The following is a 19,818-nucleotide window of genomic DNA, read 5'->3' as shown; positions in this document are numbered from 1 at the left end:
CGGCCACTCCGGGATCCTTTTTCCCAACAACACCTGTGGGAACCACTTTTCCTGGGGTCACCCAGCAGCCGGTCAATTGTCCTCCGAGGGGACCAATCCCCGAAGGCCGAGCCACACAAAGCTAATCAACACAAAGCAGAAAATCTTGCGTCCCCGTCGGGACAAGGATCGGGTCCCCACAGGACGGTCCCAGTCGGCCATTCAGCCTCAATAAACACGCAGCAGGGGAGACCATCCCTGGACCGACCCACGAGGCCCACAACTCTGAGGGAACCGGAAGCTTCAATTTACACTCTCTCCCACTGTCCGTGTACACCCACTCCTCCAACTAGACAATGAACTATGCCCAGACATAGGGAGAAGGCATTGAAACGCTTATTTGACAGTTCTCTTACCCCTTAGACTCGGATCTTTCCGCCCGAGCCACAAGCAATCCTATGTCAGTTTCTCCCATCTAACCCCTAGCTTATGACACAATTATATGACAGCATAGCATAAAGCAAGCAATTGTGCATTAGCCGGCAGCAAGGCAAGCATCAGGCAAATCAGTCTAATCCCAACAATAGTTCAGATCACAATGTACCCCGCCCAGGCCCAGAGCCTACGGGCAACTCCTCACCGAAGCCCAAATAGAGACAACGGTCTCTTACCTGGCGCCTGGGATCGGTGTGGAAGTGGTCCGCAGTCCTCCAGCCTGGTGGGATATTGAGTGATCCCAGACGAGCCCCCAAAATTGTCATGGAAAAGGTCACCCATGCATTGATTTTAGTTCACAGACTCAAGCCTGAGGCCAGTTTATTGCAATACATACCAACGCGTTGGGGTTGCAGTCCGAAAACTACACCACCGAGCACAGCGTGCAGGCTGCCTTTTATTCTTACAAACCGCAAGCATAGTACGAATTATACGTCATTTACATGAAATAAGAGTTGGGGTCTGTCCCTTTTTCCCGATACCTTCCTTATTAATTTTCCGAGAATTGGGTGCATATTGGGTGGTGGGCTCCTTGGTGGTTTCTGATATGGGCTGTACTTGGCACCAGTTGGGGTGTATTCTCGGCAGGGTGCATATGATTTTTCTGGGGTTTTACCATTTTAGGGCATAGGGTTTTATTACAGGATGCCCAAAGAAGATATATGATTGGCTAGCATTGCAGTTAGCTGGAATTATAGGAGAAGCTGGCCTTTTGCTAGAAGCAGTTTCTTCATGTAAGCGGTTATTATATTTCAAAAACAAGTGGTTATTATGTTACTGAGGCTTTCCGCACTACTCCTTCTCCCTCCCTCCTCTGGTCATAACCCTTGACCGAATTTGGCAGGAGACTGTGTAGCTTAGTCTTGTTCAGGCCTTAACCTATAAAGGCCCTTGTAAAGGCTGGTACACTGAACCCTTGCTGGAGTCGCATTGGGGCCTTCGATGTCAGCTTGACTGACATAGGGAAGGCCAGCCAGGCCCATTCCCTCACAGGAGCAAGATTACTGTTAAATTTAGCAGTGCTGTAGAAGAACAAAAGAGGGACTATCAAATGATTCATGCTAAGATTTTTATAGGAATTTATCACAGTTAGGTGGCCAAGGTCCATATCAGCCCAAGTTCTTGTTGAGGTCCTGGTTGAAGAAGCAGAGAACTGAGAGATCCAGGCTTTCATCATTGGCAAAGGGAAGGTGGGAGCTGGCCACGTGAGGATAGGTTGGACAGGAAAGGGGGTGGTAATTCTGGCTTTGAAAATAAGGACAAGAAATTTTTGTTGGATATGGTGAAAAAGTAGGAGCAAATGGAAGTACCCTCAATTCATTTTAACTTTAATTTCTTTAATCAGTAGGGGAGATATTCTATCACCCACACCCAGTCCACGCATGATGCCATTTTCTTCAGCGAGTCACGGGACAAAACGAGGATCGACTCAGTCTAAAAGACCCTGCGTCTGATGAAGTGGGTATTCACCCATGAAAGGTTGTGCTCCAGTATGTCTGTTAGTCTATAAGGTGCCACAGGACTCTTTGTCGCTTTTTACAGATCCAGACTAACACAGCTATCCCTCTGATACTCAGTCTAAAAGAGAGAGCATAGGAATTTCATTCACTTCCTTATCAAAGCAGCCAGTTTGCCTCCAGCTTTCTTCAAAGCCTCTTTGACCTCCTTGTTCCTCAGGCTGTAGATGAGAGGATTGGCCAAAGGTGTCAGGACTGTGTAGAAGACAGAGAACAGTTTGCGCAGGTCTCCTGCAGTGCCGGCTTTTGGTGCCATGTAAATAATAATGAGTGACCCATAGAAAGTAGCAACCACAATGAGGTGAGAGGAGCAGGTGGAAAAGGCCTTTTGCCTCCCGGTAGTGGACGAGATTCTCAAAATGGTGGCGATGATGCAAACATAGGACATCAGGGTTAACAGGAGGGTAGGAAGTATAATTGCAAATGACAGGATTAGATCCACCAGTGCAATCAAGCCGGTGTCACTGCAGGAGAGTTTGAGCATTGGGGTGAAATCACAAAAGAAATGGTCAATTCTGTTGGGACCACAGAATGTTAACCTGACCATCATAAAAGTTATCACAGTGCTGCAAGAGAAGGCAATTATCCAAGAGCCAGACAATATCTGGATGCAAACCCGCCTGCTCATAAGTGCTGCATAATGCAAGGGATTGCATATTGCCAAGTAGCGGTCATAAGACATGAGTAATAAGAGTAAACACTCGGCAGTCACCATGAAGACAAAGAAGGACAGTTGTGTGATGCAGCCACTAAAGGAAATGGTTCTGTCCCCAGTCAGGAAACTGGCCAGCATCCTGGGCAGGATGGTGGAGGTGTAGCAGGTCTCCAAGCAGGATAAGTTCCCCAGGAAGAAGTACATGGGGGTGTGAAGCTGCCGATCAGTCACAACTAGGGCCACAATGAGAATGTTCCCGGTCATGGTCACAATGTAGATCACTAGGAACAGCAGGAAGAGAGGAGTCTGCAGTCCCTGGAGATCCCCGAATCCCAGTAGGATGAATTCTCTGATGGTCGTTTGATTTCTCCACTCTACATTTTCCATGTGATTTCTCTAGAGGAAAATTTGGGAGAAGAAAAATAAATAAAATAAATAATAACAGTAAAACACTCCTGCTAGTCATTCAACGATTCTCTGGTCCAGAGACAATATTTTTCTTATTTAGGTCTCCACATTTCACAGTTTCTTTTCTCATCTTCCATTCAGCCATGTCAGAGTTGGATGCCCTTTCATTCATTTAGTTATGTTGCTGAAGGTGAATGATGATGGAGTGATAGCAAAGCCATACATGCTGTTGCGTCAGATAATAGTGATTAGCCAGGAAAAAGAATGGGAATATCTATGGAATGGTTTACTCAAGAAAAACAAAACAAAACAGATATCATTAAGTGTCAGAGAGCTCTGAATTTTCAGTGCCATTGGAATTTGCAGGGGAGTCACGTATTTAAAAATATTATTGACAGAGAAGGAGATGCCTTTTGAAACTGAGTCCATAATGTCTCACTTTTTTTTTAACCCTTTTAGAACATGCACATGCAGAGATTTTAAAGGAGATTTACAGGGGAGGTTACTCTATATCTGTAATTTATACAAATAGCACTCATATTTTTCTGTTTTGCAATTTCTGAGAAAAATGATTTTATTTTATCACTGATTTGAGCTGCATGAATTTGAAAAAGTTGCATTAATGATTGCAATTGAAGGTTCATATGAGAGACATATGAATCTTTAGCCCATCTGGCACGTAAATATCTTGTGACGCCGACTACAACAGTGCCATGAGAATGCCTGTTCGTACTTTCAGGTAACATAGTAAACAAGAAATGGGCAGCATTATCTCCTGCAAATGTAAACAAACTTGTTTGTCTGAGTGATTGGCTGAACAAGAAGTAGGGCTAAGTGGACTTGCAGGCTCTAAAATTTTACCTTGTTTTATTTTTAATGCAGTTATTTTTTGTACATAATTCTACATTTGTAAATTCAATTTTAATTATAAAGAGATTGCACTACAGTACTTGTATTAGGTGAATTGAAACATACTATCTCTTTTGTGTATTATTTTGGGTTTTTGTATTTTTATAGTGCAAGTACTTGTAATCAAAAATAAATATAAAGTGAGCACTGTACACTTTGTATTCTGTGTTGTAATTGAAATCAATATATTTGAAAATGTAGAAAACATCCACAAATATTTAAATAAATGGTATTCCATTATTGTTTAATAGTATGATTAATTGTGCAATTAATCACAATTAATTGTTTTAATTGTGTGATTACTCGCAATTAATTTTTTAAATATCTTGACAGCTCTAAATGTTATTTAACCAGTCAAGTAGAACAAAGCAAATGTTTTGTACTTATGTTAATAGTATGCTATTTTAAAACACACATATTTAATGACTTCATACTGTGAAAATATCATACTGGAAATTATCTGGAGAAACTTGAATTCTAACATCAGATACATTAGTTCTTGTATATGTTACTAAAATGTATGACTGTAAGCACAAACCAGAATTGTCCACGTTCTCCATCAGATTTTGCTGGAGAACAAGGAGGAAGAGTATTTTTTCCCATTGAGATTTATTGTAGAAAAATGGGAAAGCCTTGAGTGCCAGATAATTTTAGCACCTAAGTAATAGTTTTTTTAAAATTTATTTCCCATAAGAAATGAAAGAAGAAAACCCTATATTGAAAGCAGGAGTTGTACTTTTTACATCTGATTCTTTGTATATATGTAAATCCTTGAATTTAAAAGTTCTTCTCTTCCTTTCAAAGAAAGCCAAAAGCAAAAGCATATATTAAAGCAAGGGAATATACTTTTAACATACGTCTTTCTTCTATACAAGTCAGAGTTAGAGTGCAAATTTGTAAAGCCCAGGACATTAACAATCCAGTAATAGGTAGAATCTGATATCTAGGCTTGACAGAATCTCTCTTTTTTGGTAATGTCAAGGGATTATATCAATGTTTATTTTAAGCATTTGGTAAGATATGTATTGATTTAAATTGTCACAGTTGTGGGACATTATGGGAATATAGACAATTATTTAATGACAGTAGTCACTGAGATTAAAAATATTACAGCTTTATAACCATTAAAACACAAACAATCAACATCACATGTCAGAACATACAGAGTAAATCACCTCAAATCAACCGATCATACCTGGTTTTACTATTTGTCCACTAGTCCTTTTGTAACAAGCTTACTTCAAAAGTCTAAATAGCGGGATTTGGCAGCATTTGTCTTACTTTGCCGATCTGTAAATTTTGATTGTTATCAATGGAAATGTTTTTTTGTCAGTGGGTGTGTGCACTGGGAAATTTACATTTGCTGACATTCATCAATAAAAATCTTCCAAGCTGAATGACGAGTTTTATATTGGCAGAGGCAGAGAAGCAGAAGTACGGTGCATGTTCTTAACAATGTCTTCCCTATATTCTCATCATTTAAGGAAAATCTTATTAAATTAGATAGCGTATTAAAAATCTTATTAACAAATATGACATGATTTTTTTTCTGTGTGAATTATTATGGTATAGCCCTACTGTAGTAGATAAACCACAAATATTTCTAAGTAAATGACTATCTCAGCCCTAAGTGGCAAACAAGATAAATCCTTTAGGTTGAAACTTCACCCAAAGGGCCAGAGTTCCAGACGTATTTATCCACTTAAAGACGCAGCTAGGTAAGTAAGCAGGTTAGGCACCTAACGTCACATTAAAATCAAAGGGATTTTGGTGCCTAATCTGCTCCGGTGCTTTAGAAAATCTCTCTGGATCTGTAAGTGACTAAATAGCTTTGAAAATCTGGCCCCAAGTGAAACATTTTTAGTATTTGTTTTTTGAAGAAAAAGTTAAAAGTTGATTCACATGATTTTTTTTTCTTTTTCCTATAATTTTGTGTGGGGGGAGGGGAGAGGAACTCTAGACTTTATTCCATGTTGCTCTTAGTTTCTTTTCATATGATTTGTGCAGAGTCAGTTAAGACACAATCAATGATGGAGAAAATGAACACCCTTTTGGTTAATAGAAAGCATAAAACTTACCTGCAAAGCTGCAGGCCTACTAGACTGATGCTGTGACATCTCCTCTTCACATTGTCGTTTTCTAATTGCCTAAATTTTCTCCCAGAACCTTTCATGTACTTTTTCCCCCCTCAGTAGAGAAAACTAAAACAATACGTAGGATAGCTTTGTTTCATTCTAGAAGGATTTGTAAAGGGAATAATGCATCCTTTGATATTTATATCCTCTGTAAAGGAAGACGTCATCTTCCTTTGATGCACCTACCGTTGGATATTTTTGTTAAGGTGATGGGGGACTTAATTAAGAGAACATTTCATTTGTTGGCAATATTAACTCTCAAGGCAATCAAACTTCTAACCTTAGCTGAATTATTGAGGACTTACATACTAGGCTGAGGGACACTGTAGAAAATCTGTCTATCTATCTATCTATCTATCTATCTATCGATCGATCTATCTATCTATCTATCTATCTATCTACACAAACGTAAGGATCTTCTATGGTTATCAGCTGATGGAGTTATCCTTTATCTTGAGGTGTAGAGGTTGAAATGTTAGGAAAGTTAATGGAGCACCACGGATGTACATCACTGGAGGATCTGGTCTAGGGTATAAGATCCAAACTGTCCCCCAATACAGAACTTTTCCATTCGATATAGGTTATAGACTCATGGACTCATAGACTTTAACGCCAGAAGGGACCATCATGATCATTTAGTCTCACCTCCTGCACATTGCAGGCCACAGAACCTTACCCACTAACTCCTGAAACAGACCCCTAACCGCTGGCTGAGTTACTGATGTCTGCAAATCATGGTTTAAAGATTTCAGGTTACAGAGAATCCTCCATCTGCTCTAGTTTAACCTGCAAGTGCCCCATGCTGCAGAGGAAGGCGAAAAACCCCTCCTAGGGGTCCTCCTTCAGGACAGCTCATCCTATACCCTAGAATATCTCTTCCCCACACAGCAATTCCAACCTGCTAGGAGACCCTGAAGGAAGCTGTAGTTTTTTTTGCTAGGGGGAATGCTGAAGAGCAGCAAGAAGGTTTTGCTGCCTGGTGTCCTCCAGCCAGACAGTCAGGGCCAGAGGATGGAGAGGATTAAAGGCAGGAGCAGCAGCAGAGAGAGCTGCTCGACCAAGAGAGCTGGAGCAGGCTGATGTCTGGATAGCAGCTAAGGGGCTTACCCGCTGGTATCTCCACACTGCAGAGCTGTAGCATCCCCAGCAGAGAGGTGGTGGGCGTTCATGTTGAGAAGAGCGATAGGCAGGCCTTTTGCCAGTTTTAAGCCAGACTGTCATGCAGGCAGTGGTGGGGACAATAAAGGGTATGTCCCGTATTTGGGGATGTGTCAGTGGCCACCCTAAAGAGCGGGCTTTTTAAGGACTACATACACTGGGTGTGAGAAACAGATTTATGTTCTGGATTTTTGTTGGAAAGCATTTGAACAATGTTTTGGTAATAAACCACCCCCCAAAAGAGGTAATATTTAAGCAAGAGAGCCTGTTGTGGAGTCAATGGGGACTATAAAGGAGGGAAACTGAGGCAGATACAGCTATTCTGCCATGGCCTGCTGCTGGAGGGCATTCCAGGTGCGGCCACCCTGTGACACACGGGAAAATTTCTGCCAATCGAAAAAAAACAATTTTCTATCAGGAAAATAATTTTAAAAAATATTGGGTGGGCAGTTCCACTCAAATTGTAATATCTCATTTTTTAAAAAATTGTCGACAATATTTTATTTCAAATAATTTAAAAATAAATAAACAGAATTTCTCTAGCATATTGACTTATGTCAGTCCAGCCCCCTTTGTCACCTATGGGCTGGGTTCTCTGGAGGACTACATCTCCTACATTGCAACGTGGATCCAGCAGTTTGAAATGCACCATGCATCAGGGAGTCTCAACTCTCATGCATCATGGGAGATGTAGTTCAGCCAAGTAGAATGGTGCCACCATTCTCCCTTAGGCCAGGTCTACACTACCACTTAGGGCACGTCTTCACTACCCGCCGGATCGGTGGGTAGCAATCGATCTGTTGGGGATCGACTTATCGCGTCTAGTGAAGACGCGATAAAATCGATCCCCAATGGCTCTGCCGTCGACTCCGGAAATCCACCGCGGCAAGAGGCGGAAGCGGAGTTGATGGGGGCGCGGCAGTGGTCAACTCGCCGCCATCCTCACAGCCAGGTAAGTCGACCTAAAATATGCAACTTCAGCTACACTATTCACGTAGCTGAAGTTGCGTATCTTAGGTCGACCCCCACCCCATAGTGTAGACCTAGCCTTACTTCAGTACAACTTACATCTCTCAGGGGTGTAAGTTACACCAGACTAAGCACCAATGTGGACAGTTCTATGTTGGCGTGAGACCTTCTTGTGGAAGTGGATTTATTATGCTGAGGGGTAACTAATGTGTGTGAGCTACTGTGAAATAAAATACCATGAAGACAAGGCACTGTAGTTTTATTGTGAGGTAAACTAGGCAAGGCGGCACTATATGTAGCATCAACTTCCAGCCATTGGATTGTGTTATATTTTTCTCTGCTAGATTGAAGAGCCCATTTTCAAATATTGGTTCCTCGTGTAGGTACTTATAGACTGTAATCAAGTCACCCTTAACCTTCTCTTTAGTAAAGAATAAAATTGTCAGACACATAAAAGAACATAAATTGTTGGGCAAAAGTAAAAAAATGGTTTCTCTAAAGGGAAATCGTGTCTTACTAATCTATTAGAGTTCTTTGAAGGGGTCAATAAACATGTGGACAAGGAGGATCCAGTGGACATAGTGTACTTAGATTTCCAGAAAGCCTTTGACAAGGTCCCTCACCTAAGGCTCGTACGTAAATTAAGTTTTTATGGGATAAAAGGGAAGGTCCTTTCATTGATTGAGAACTGGTTAAAAGACAGGGAACAAAGGGTAGGAATTAATGGTAAATTCTCAGAAAGGAGAGGGGTAACTAGTGGTGTTCCCCAAGAGTCAGTCCTTGGACCAATCCTATTCAACTTATTCATAAATGATCTGGAGAAAGGGGTAAAAAGTGAAGTGGCAAAGTTTACAGATGATAATAAACTGCTCAAGATAGTTAAGACCAAAGCAGACTGTGAAGAACTTCAAAAAGATCTCACAAAACTAAGTGATTGGGCAACAAAATGGCAAATGAAATTTAATGTGGATAAATGTAAAGTAATGCACATTGGAAAAAATAACCCCAACTATACATACAATATGATGGGGGCTAATTTAGCTACAACAAATAAGGAAAAAGATCTTGGAGTCATCATGGATAGTTCTCTGAAGATGTCCACGCAGTGCTCAGAGGCAGTCAAAAAAGCAAACAGGATGTTAGGAATCATTAAAAAGGGGATAGAGAATAAGACGGAGAATATCTTACTGCCCTTATATAAATCGATGGTACGCCCACATCTCAAATACTGTGTACAGATGTGGTCTCCTCATCTCAAAAAAGATATACTGGCACTAGAAAAGGTTCAGAGAAGGGCAACTAAAATGATTAGGGGTTTGGAGAGGGTCCCATATGAGGAGAGATTAAAGAGGCTAGGACTTTTCAGCTTGGAAAAGAGGAGACTAAGGGGGGATATGATAGAGGTATATAAAATTATGAGTGATGTAGAGAAAATAGATTAGAAAAAGTTATTTACTTCTTCCCATAATACAAGAACTAGGGGTCACCAAATGAAATTAATAGGCAGCAGGTTTAAAACAAATAAAAGGAAGTTCTTCTTCACACAGCACACAGTCAACTTGTGGAACTCCTTACCTGAGGAGGTTGTGAAGGCTAGGACTATAACAGCGTTTAAAAGAGAACTGGATAAATTCATGGAGGTTAAGTCCACTAATGGCTATTAGCCATGAAGGGTAAGGAATGGTGTCCCTAGACTCTGTTTGTCAGGGGGTGGAGATAGATGGCAGGAGAGAGATTACTTGATCATTACCTGTTAGGTTCACTCCCTCTGGGGCACCTGGCATTGGCCACTGTCGATAGACAGGATACTGGGCTAGATGGACCTTTGGTCTGACCCAGTACGGCCGTTCTTATGTTCTTATGTTCTCCTTGTTAATCTAAATAGTCTTAAAGCTGAATTCGCTTCGCATTTACACCAGTGTAATTCATGAGTCAGGCCGCTGAACTCCAAATATGCAAGAAACAGCCCGGTGGATTCAAGCCAGATGACAATCCTTAAAGTATAGGGGCCAGATTCCCAGCTGGCGTCAATCAGCCCTAGCCACATTTGAGTCAACAGGGCCAGATCCCCAGCTGGCGTCAATCTGCCTGGCTCCATTAATGTCAGTGGATCCACTCCAGGCTATATTTGGCCTTCAGTTACCCTGGTGTAAAGCTGGGGTATTTTGATTGTTTGCATTAGAGCTAATCAGGCCAGATTCTCCCATACTTTGCAGATTGTGATGGGACAAAATGGCTGCCAAATGGCACCCAGTGCAAATAACAAGGCCTGATTTGGATGGGAAGGGTAGTTTAGTGGATTGGGCACTGGTTTGGGGTGCAGCGGCTGTGGGTCCAATGTCCAGCCTTGCCCCATGTTCCTTTTGTGTATCTGGACAAATCATTGAAGCTGCTCCATCTCTCAGTTTTCCCCATCTGTATAATGGAGATAACAGAACTTGCCTACCTCCCAGGGGTGTGTTAGGATCAGCTCTGCTACAGATTGTGAGGTTCTCAGATGTTACGATTGGGGCCATCCAAGTACCTGGACAGGTTCTGCTCTTCCTTGCACCAGTTTCGGTGGAGTAACTCCCAACTTGAACCAACGCAGCTGAGCGCCCAGTGTGGCCAGAAGTATTTCAGCCTCACTTTGCTAAGCTATAAGCAGCTGCTCAAGGTGCCACAGAGACCCAGGCACCGAGGAATCTGAAGGCAGGATTCAGGCCCTGACTTCAGTGGAGCGATTTCTGACTCACAAGTGGGAGAACAGGATCAGGTGCAATATCCCTAGAGCATAATCACTGGTGCAAAGCACTAGGAATCTATTGGCATGACTCTGGATTTATGCCACCATCTCAGAGTACATTGTGGCCTTGAACCCCTCTGCTTATCACACAATAGGTATATTGGTATCTGAGCAATGCAAGCTTCCCTTTACCAGCTGACTTCAGGGCTGGACTGTATTTGTGGAGCCCTGTGTGCTCAGAACAAGGCTGAGACCCGCCAGCTCGGTTCACAGGGGGTCATCAAATTGCTGCCAGCCGGCAGTGGCTTTTGCCCCCTCGCAGCGGGGATGGGGCTGGAATGGAAGCCATGCCCTTCTCTACACTATGATTCCCACCACTGCGTACATGGGCCTCCTTCCACAGCCTCCTGCCTCTTGTGCCTGCCCCTTGGCTCATGCATGCAATGTCAGCGTAAACTGTGGCTGGGTCAGAACAATGGGGCCCCATTCTCCACTCACTCACCCTGTGGAGCTGCATTGTGGAATCACTCGTGATCTACAATCAGCCTCATTGACTTCAGTAGAGTTACTCCTGATTTACACCAGGGTGTGTGAGATCACAGGCTTAGGTCCTGCTTCTCCACTGAGTTTCTCTAGCTTTGCATCAGGACATTTTATGCTAGCCAGGGATGTGGCCCTGTATAGCCATGCCTAGCACTGATGGAACCATCAGTAAGCCCACTGCCCTCAAAGTTCTCAGCCCCTTTGGCTGCGAGAGGCCACACAGGGGCCGGTGAGTGTCTGAGGTGCCAGCCAGTTCTGGGATGGGTGTGTACCAAGAAGGACCAAGCCTGCATGCAGGAAACCCACCCAAATGCCCAGGCTGATGGGCCCCTGGGCCAGTTACATGAGGGTCCATCGCTCACACTTCATGAAAGGAGTAGACCCCAGTGCTTTCTATCCACTGTAAGAGCTTTACTAGCACCAATCACACTCAGACCGCAATCCTGCCATCCAGCTCAGACAAAGGAAAGGCCTTTGCCTTCAATGGGAGGCCTCAGGCAATTAACTGGGAGTGCCGCTAATGAGGCACCCGGGGGTTAGAGCCACAACTGGGAGTAGGAAGCTTCCCTGATAGAGATTAGCACACTGCTCTCCCTCTTGCAGATCCAAGGTTCTGGTTAACTCCCTCGGGGGTGCTGGGCTAAGCACAGAGGCCTCATTAAAACAGGCTGAAACTCCGGCCCAGTGGGATTAATCAACAAAGCAACTTGGAGCAAACTTCAGAGTCCTGGGGGTGCAAAGCAAAGTGTGTGTGTAAGGAAAATGGCGCATGAGAAAGCCAATGGCAGAGACAGGCCTTGAGACTATGGATCATTAATTCAAAAAGCAAAGCCTTAAGTTGGCTCCTGCTTGGATTTACACTCAGTTTACAATACACCCTGCTTGCCCCACTGATTGAGGGCACGTCTACACTGCAGCTGGGAATTCCATCTCCTAGTGCAGACGCATCCTAAGATCCCTGTAGCTGGGTTGGCAACCCTTCCTGGTAACCGCACCAATTCTGATCCCTGATTTCCAGCACTCAAAGGCATTGTCTAAACTATGAGGGTGTTGCTGGCAGTTCTGCTGGTATAGCTCCACTAGCAACAGTTTCTTATCTGGACACAGTTGTATCACTATACACATGCCTCTGTGGGAATAGCTTCTGCTGCATTTCCTGACCAGCACAAGCTGTACTAGTCCAAGCACAGTTACAACCATGGGACTGCACCTAGAGTAGATTTCTTGGTGAAATCAATTGGAGTTAGGTGCCTGAATACATGTGGGTTTTCATTGGCACAGACATGTCGGTAAAAATCACACCCCTGATTCACACAGCTGTGCTGGTGAAATGTTAAGGTGTCCACCAGGCCTAACTCTTAGTCATTCCATTGACTGAGATCAGCTGAGCATCAAAGACCCTGCAGTGATTTGGGAACCACTCGGCCCTATTTACTCCTAATGTACACCAGAAGCCAGCCCCCCAGCTGGTGTGAGTTGAGTCACCGCTTTCGTGTTCAGTGAAGATGACCAGCTGGCCATGGGAATATAGGAGATGCCACTCGGGAAATGTTTTGAACTCCGTCAAACCTGAGATCTCTCAAAATCATAGGGGCTGATTCTCATCCTGCTCACCTGGTGTAAATGAGGACTCATTAATATAGTTGAGCTCACTGCCCACCCACTGATCTCACACACAAGCATGGCATATCAGTGATCGGTACTAAACCTACCAATGGGGAATTAGTGGGTGTGAAAAATCAATACAGTGGATAACCCATGATGATGTCTTCGGGGGGGAGGGGTGGTTACTGGGGCTGTTCCAGTGATTCACATCCAACCTCACTTCTCCCAGCCCAAATCCTGTGCCATTAAACAGTATAGCTGCTCTTTCCCCATCACCACATTCTGCTACCCCTAGTGCCCATTATACAGTATAGCTGCCCCTTCCCCGCCCCCACCCTCTGCTGCCCCTACTGCCCATTATACAGTATAGCCGCCCTATCCACAACCCCTCCCTCTGCTGCACCAAGTGCCCATTATACAATATTGCCGCCCATTTCCTGCATCCACCCTCCGATGCTCCTAATGCCCATTGTACAGTATAGCCACTCCTTCCCCATCCCCACCCTCTGCTGCCCCTAGTGCCCATTGTAGAGTATAGTCACCCCTCACCCAGCCCCATCCTCTGCTCCTTTGGTGCCCAGTATACAGTAAAGCCACCACGTTCCCCTCCCTGAACCACTAATGCCCTTAGTATCCATTATGCAATATTGCTGCCCCCCCACCACTCACGCTCTGCTGCTCCTAGTGCCCATTATACATTATAGCCACCCCTTTCCCACCCCCACTCTCTGCTGCCCCTAGTGCCCATTGTACAGTATAACTGCTCCTTCCCATCCCTCTCCTTCTGCTGCCCACTGTGGCTCTAGTTGCTTGTTCATAATTGGAAGTTTATGAGTCTGCTGCAGCCTTTCTGGAGGAACACCTGCTTCTGTAGCTTAGGCTTTTAGGTCCAGGGTTGAGTGGTACACACAGCCTGGCTTGGGATGCTGTGGGACGTGCAACTTCCCCATCTCCTTCTCTCACGCACTCTCTCCTGGTCCCATTGGTTCTCCTGGCGATATACAAGGGTGACTGACAGGAGAAACAGATTCTGTGACAATAAAACAATCTGGGAAACCCTCTTCACTGAAATGCTGCTGTTGGTTGCAGCCCTATGGAAGAGAAGCAAGAGCAATGCACCCAGAGGTATGTGGGGTGTAGGATGCTCTGGCACAATCCTGCCCCAAGGGAAATACCGCTCTGAAGCCAGCATGCTCATCCTTTGCATGCACTAAAGGAAGGAGCTGGCACTTTCCCATATGTAAGATACATTCTGTCTGGACTGAGTTATGCTGCAGTCTCTAGAGGGGTCAAGCATGAGTTATACTCCACTTAATTGTAGGCCTTCCCCTGCAAACCCCTGATACTGGGAGGGATGCTGGCTGCTGTTAATAGACCCACAACATTCAAAGTGGCTTCTCCTGCTACCCAACTGAAGCTAGTTGGAGATTAATGGATTTTGGGTGGTTGGTTGCTTGGGTTTGTTCCATTGAAAAAACAATACCCTTCCCACCCAAAAAAAGTGTTTGGTTGTTAGCAAAATTTCCCTCTGAGAATGGAACATGTTTCAGCCACAAAGTGAAAAAATGGTGCTTTTCTTCCCATAATTTTTAATGTTGAGCTTTTTGTTCTCTGACAATGTATTATGCACTTTAAAGGAAAGCAAATTCTTTGTTTAATCAGAAAACAAAATTTCCCTGTAGAACAAAGCAATGTTTCTCAGCTTTCTAAGCGTCATGACCCTACATTCAAAATCCAAAACTCTCAGCTTCAGTTTGTTTCCCCCCGTCTCCCAGGGGAAAGCAGGGTTTTCTGAAAGTTCCCAAACTTCCCATGCCTCTCCAGGCCTGATTCCCATATTGTTCAATGGAGCCTTTGGCTTGGTCTACCTACAGTTACAGTTAGATAGATAGACGTTCAATGGATGTATCTACCATCGCTTGGGGAGCTGGTACTCCTACAATGATGGAAAAAATACCTCCATGATGTAGGCTGCGTCTACGCTACAGGGCTATGACCTCATATGGCAATGTAGCTATGCTGGTAAGTCGATGCCCCACACCGGCCATTTTGTATGAACTTGCCTGAGGGATGCAATCTGGTAGGAAGCCTCTGAGCACACCTAACAGCTTGGATCCCGCACATGAGAATGGTGCTCGTCCACCTATTGCCTCCTGGTTTGTGGACTGGTCTGGCTGGAAATAGACACCCAGGGGCCTAAAGTGAGGCACTAGCATGCGTGGCCAGAGGCAAAACATAGGTGCCAAGAGAATTTATTTACTGCAAAAAATTAGGAGCTGGATGAGGTTAGGTGTCTCCAGGGTTTGGCAGGAGCTTTCTGGTCTGCAGTGGAGCTTGAAAACAGGACTTAGGCACCTAAACCCCAAACATAAGAGCCTAAATCTGGGTCTCAGGTGCCTATGTAATTTTCTGGATTTGGGTACTAAGGCCCAGGTTTTTAAAGTTAGTTAGGAGTCTAGGTTCCATTACAAATCTGGCTGATAGGTGTGTTAGGAAATCCTGTAGGCACCTCTCTCAATACCTAAATACCTTTGAATACTTGGCCCTAATTCACACAGGAAGTTTTTATCACAGCTAGGACATGAACTCATCTCTTTTAGGCCCTGGATTATTATCCTAACCAACAGGCCATCTTTTCCCTCTGATAGGGGATATAGAAAACAATTCATTGAACCCTTGGCAACAACTAACAATTACTGCTTATAGGGACATATGCCCACCCCATAGAAAACTACCCTCCCATTTCCTGCTCCATGGCTGGCTATCTCATTGGAGACAGTGAGTGCACTTTGGGAACCATGCTGCAGTACTGACAATTCATTTCCATACAGGACAGTTCATGACGGATCGATAGAATGAAATCTATCTTTGTGTCCTGATCTTTAAAATTAGGGATGGTTGAAAAATTTTCATCAACATATTTTAAATGAAAAAAAAGGGAGTGTGTTGATTTTTGGTTCCTCAGAAAATGACTGGTTTCCTTGACATATTTGATTTTGTCTTTACCAAAAAATCTGAAAATATTTCAGTTTTTGAACAGATTTTGTGTGTGTGTTTTGATTGCAAAAAGTATAAAAATAATAGTTTGGAGACTTGGGGGGTTTCAATGAAAATTTGAAGTTTTCCACAGAAAAAAAAAGACAAAACAAAATCCCAAATCATTTTCTCAACAGTTCTACTTAAAATGTTTAAAACCATTGATTCCAGGGTAGGATAAAGCTTAGGCATGCTATTGAGAGCTCAGTAATCAGCTGTTTGTTTGGGACACTAACATTATCCCAGAATTCTTTCCAACATGCCTCTGGAGTGAATGAGGACATTTGAAGGTCGTTAGCCCGAGCCCAAAAAAGACTTGTCAAATTTCAGGGATGTCTTCGGAAACTTCTGGAGGTCTTTATTAATTAGGAAATTCAGGCTGGCCATGATTCAATTGTACTCATGACGTATATGTACGGCTTTCTGGATTTTGGATGGAGGTATATGTGCCAGAGTGGGAAACGGTTGTGGAAGCAGAGAAAAGAACTGACAGAAGGGAACTGCAATGCATGATGGTTGTTAGCAAGAGTCAGGCTTCGTTAGCAAGAGACAGTCTTTGTTAGCAAGAGTCAAGCTAGCTGTGACCCTGATAACCCTGATAACGCGAGATTTGTAGAAGCGAGGATTGTGTGAGGATTGTGTGAGGATTGTGTGAGACGGGTGAGAAAGAGCTGTGTAAGAAGTCATTGTGACCTCAGTATAGATAAGGTGTAGAAGACCTTGTGTAGATAAGGTATAGAAACTAATTGTATGTTGGCAAGAGTCAAAACAAGTAAGGAAATGAGATATCAAGATGGCCTATGTATAAACAAAATGCAGCTGTCCCTCATTATTTCTGTAATGAAAGGTATAAATGCTTGCTGTAATTAGTTACCAGAGAGAGACCTACTTGCTCTCTCCTCTGCACATGTGAGAGTTAATAAAGCGTCTGACTTGCTGCACCTAAACAAAAATAGTGAGAACTCAGTTTTTCTCCGACAATTTGGGGGCTCGTCCGGGATGGCAACGCCCACTGAGGCAACGGCAGCTGCTACGGATCGTTCCCCTTCGAACCCCATGGCGCCACAATAGAGGTAAGAGACCTTTTGAAATCTCTATTGGGGTGTCGGAGGAGGACTGTCCGTGGGGCCGTCTGCCCCTGTTGGGCTCACGCCATCCGAACTTATTGACTGTGCAGCAAGGTCAGATGCTGAGCGGCGTAATAGGGGAATTGTTTGCCGCCCCCTGTAAGCATATGCTAGGTGCATAGGGTTTGCACCTGTATTGAGGAGTTGTTACTGCCTCAAGAGGGGTTTTTACCGCCTCAAGTGATGCATCAAGGTACTTGGGAATAGTACCTGGAGGTACTCAGGAGTAGTACCTGGTATAAGGCCTTGGTATGTGTGCATGTGTGTAGTCTGTGTGTGTGTGTGTGTACACAGTGTGAATTGAGTGTTACCGGAAGACGCCCAGAGTACTCTGCGAAGTCTTTTGGCTCGTGACCAGAACTACTCTAACGCAAGCCCGGTAACTAGAGGATCTTTAGGAGATCCGACCCATGTAGGTTGACTCGGCCTGGCATCGTCCGGCGAGGAGGCTACCTGGGTCTAGGAGTGTGTGCACCCATCTTCCCTCCCCTTTTCCTCTCCGTGTGAGCCACTGACAGTCTGACCATCTCACTGGATGCAACAGAGTAAGCGGCGCTTTCTCTCTGAGATTAGCCGATGCTCTTTGCTGAAGGGAGGTGTAGGGGGTCATGGCTATCCTCGTTAGTCACTCCTGTGTGAATACCCTGTAGGGAGAGATCCTTAGTTTATGAGCTGCTAGCGCGGACAGGGTATCCTTCCCCCTTTGAGTGTGTGATTGGAAAATGGGTGGGGGACAGTCTAAGTCTTCCCTCTCAACCCCTAAGGGTACCCCAGCTTATTTCATGTACGTACATTATGGCCCGAAAACCTGCAGGTATTTAGATAATTGGAATCTTTACACGCGTGCAAATCCATCTAAACAATGTCCATTAGAAGGTACCTTTGATTTAGACAAACTTAAATACCTTAAAGAAACTCTGGCTTCACCAAAAGCCTCTGATACACAGTGGGAGCAATTTGTCTGTTGGTGGGAGGAAGCAACAAAGAGACTCCACGAGTCTCGAGTGCGGACTCTAAAGGACTCCCAGGAAAAGTTAAAAGCCCAAGTGCAACATTTACAGCTTAAATGCAAGGCATCCAGCTGTTTAACCCCTAGAGCGATTCCTTCTGCTCCTGTGTATCCTAATCCTGTTCAAGCAATTCCTTCTGCTCCCCTTTATCCCCAATTAGTTAGGTCTGACAGTGAGGAGGAAACTGCTGAGGATATTTTAGATTTCTTCAGTAACATTCAGCAGCAGCAGCAGCCCGTGCTGCCTCCTCCCCCTGCACAGCCTGGGTCTGCTAACGAATCTCACCCGGCAGTGCCAGTTTCACCACTGCATGTATCAGCTGCACACATTGTTCTCTCTTCCCCTGGGAGAGAAGCCTCCTCTTCACCACAAAGAGGTGATTCTGAGCCTCCCAGTAGCTCCCCTGATTCTAATCCCTCTGAGGAAAGTACCCGTTATCTTACTAGAAGTGTGGCACATGCACTCCAGGTTCCTTTAAGAGGCCTGGAACTATTCCTCAAATGCGTACTTTTCTTGGCATGACTGGGTACTGTAGACAATGGATTTTAGGCTATGCAACAATGATTAAACCCTTACAGGATCTGACTAAGTCAGGTACCCCTGAGCCTCTTCCTTGGTCTCCAGAGGCTGAACAAGCTTTTGTTGCTATCAAGCAAAGTCTGTCCAGTGCACCAGCCCTGGGACTTCCTGATTATGCTAAACCATTCACTCTTTTCTGTCATGAGCGTAATGGGTTTGCTTTGGCTGTATTAACGCAAAGGCACGGAGACAAACACCGTCCCATTGCTTATTACAGTACTGCCCTAGACGCTGTGGCAGCTGGATTTCCCCCTTGCCTGCGTGCTGTAGCTGTAGCAGCTCTTGCTGTACAGGTATCTGAATCTATTGTCTTAGGATCTCCTTTGATTGTTGCTGTTCCTCATGCTGTGGCTGCTCTCTTGTTAAAATCTAAGACACAGCATCTATCCACTTCTCGTCTTACAAAATATGAGCTTGTCTTGTTGTCTTCATCTCATATTACTTTGGCTCGTTGCCCTGTTCTAAATCCTGCCTCCTTGTTGCCTGGGCCCAAAGACGGAGACCCACATGACTGTGTGTCTGTGACATCGGTTCTCTCTCGTCCAAGAGATGATTTACTAGATGTGCCTTTGCAAAATCCTGATCTTATTTACTTTGTAGATGGTTCGTGCTTGCGAGATTCTAAGGGCAAATTGGTTGCTGGTTATGCTGTGTGTTCTGCACATGCTGTTATTGAAAGTGCTTTCCTTCCTTCTGTGTTTTCTGCTCAAGTGGCCGAACTTGTGGCTTTAACTCGAGCCTGCATTCTCGCTCAGGATCAAGCAGTTACAATCTATACAGACTCTCGTTATGCTTTTGGAGTGGTACATGATTATGGGTTGCTCTGGAAGTATAGAGGTTTTCTTACATCCACTGGTTCTCCTATTAAGAACAGTCTGTATGTCTCTGCTCTTTTAGATGCCCTTTTATTGCCCAAAGCTATAGCTGTCATGAAATGTACAGCTCACCAGACCCCTCATGATGAAGTT

The 19,818-nt window shown here is 44.3% G+C and overlaps 1 protein-coding gene across 1 annotated transcript; it reads right to left on the bottom strand.

Annotated features, from left to right (window-relative positions):
- Positions 1-2,079: 2,079 nt before the first annotated feature.
- Positions 2,080-3,033, bottom strand: LOC128846819 (olfactory receptor 6B1-like). The gene has a single exon (XM_054046055.1). The coding sequence runs from the start codon at positions 3,031-3,033 to the stop codon at positions 2,080-2,082; it is 954 nt and encodes a 317-aa protein (XP_053902030.1).
- Between the last annotated feature and the right edge of the window lie 16,785 nt (positions 3,034-19,818).

Source organism: Malaclemys terrapin, chromosome 12, assembly GCF_027887155.1.
Source record: "Malaclemys terrapin pileata isolate rMalTer1 chromosome 12, rMalTer1.hap1, whole genome shotgun sequence".
Lineage (NCBI taxonomy): Eukaryota > Metazoa > Chordata > Testudines > Emydidae > Malaclemys > Malaclemys terrapin.
This window is presented reverse-complemented; position numbering and strand designations above follow the sequence as displayed.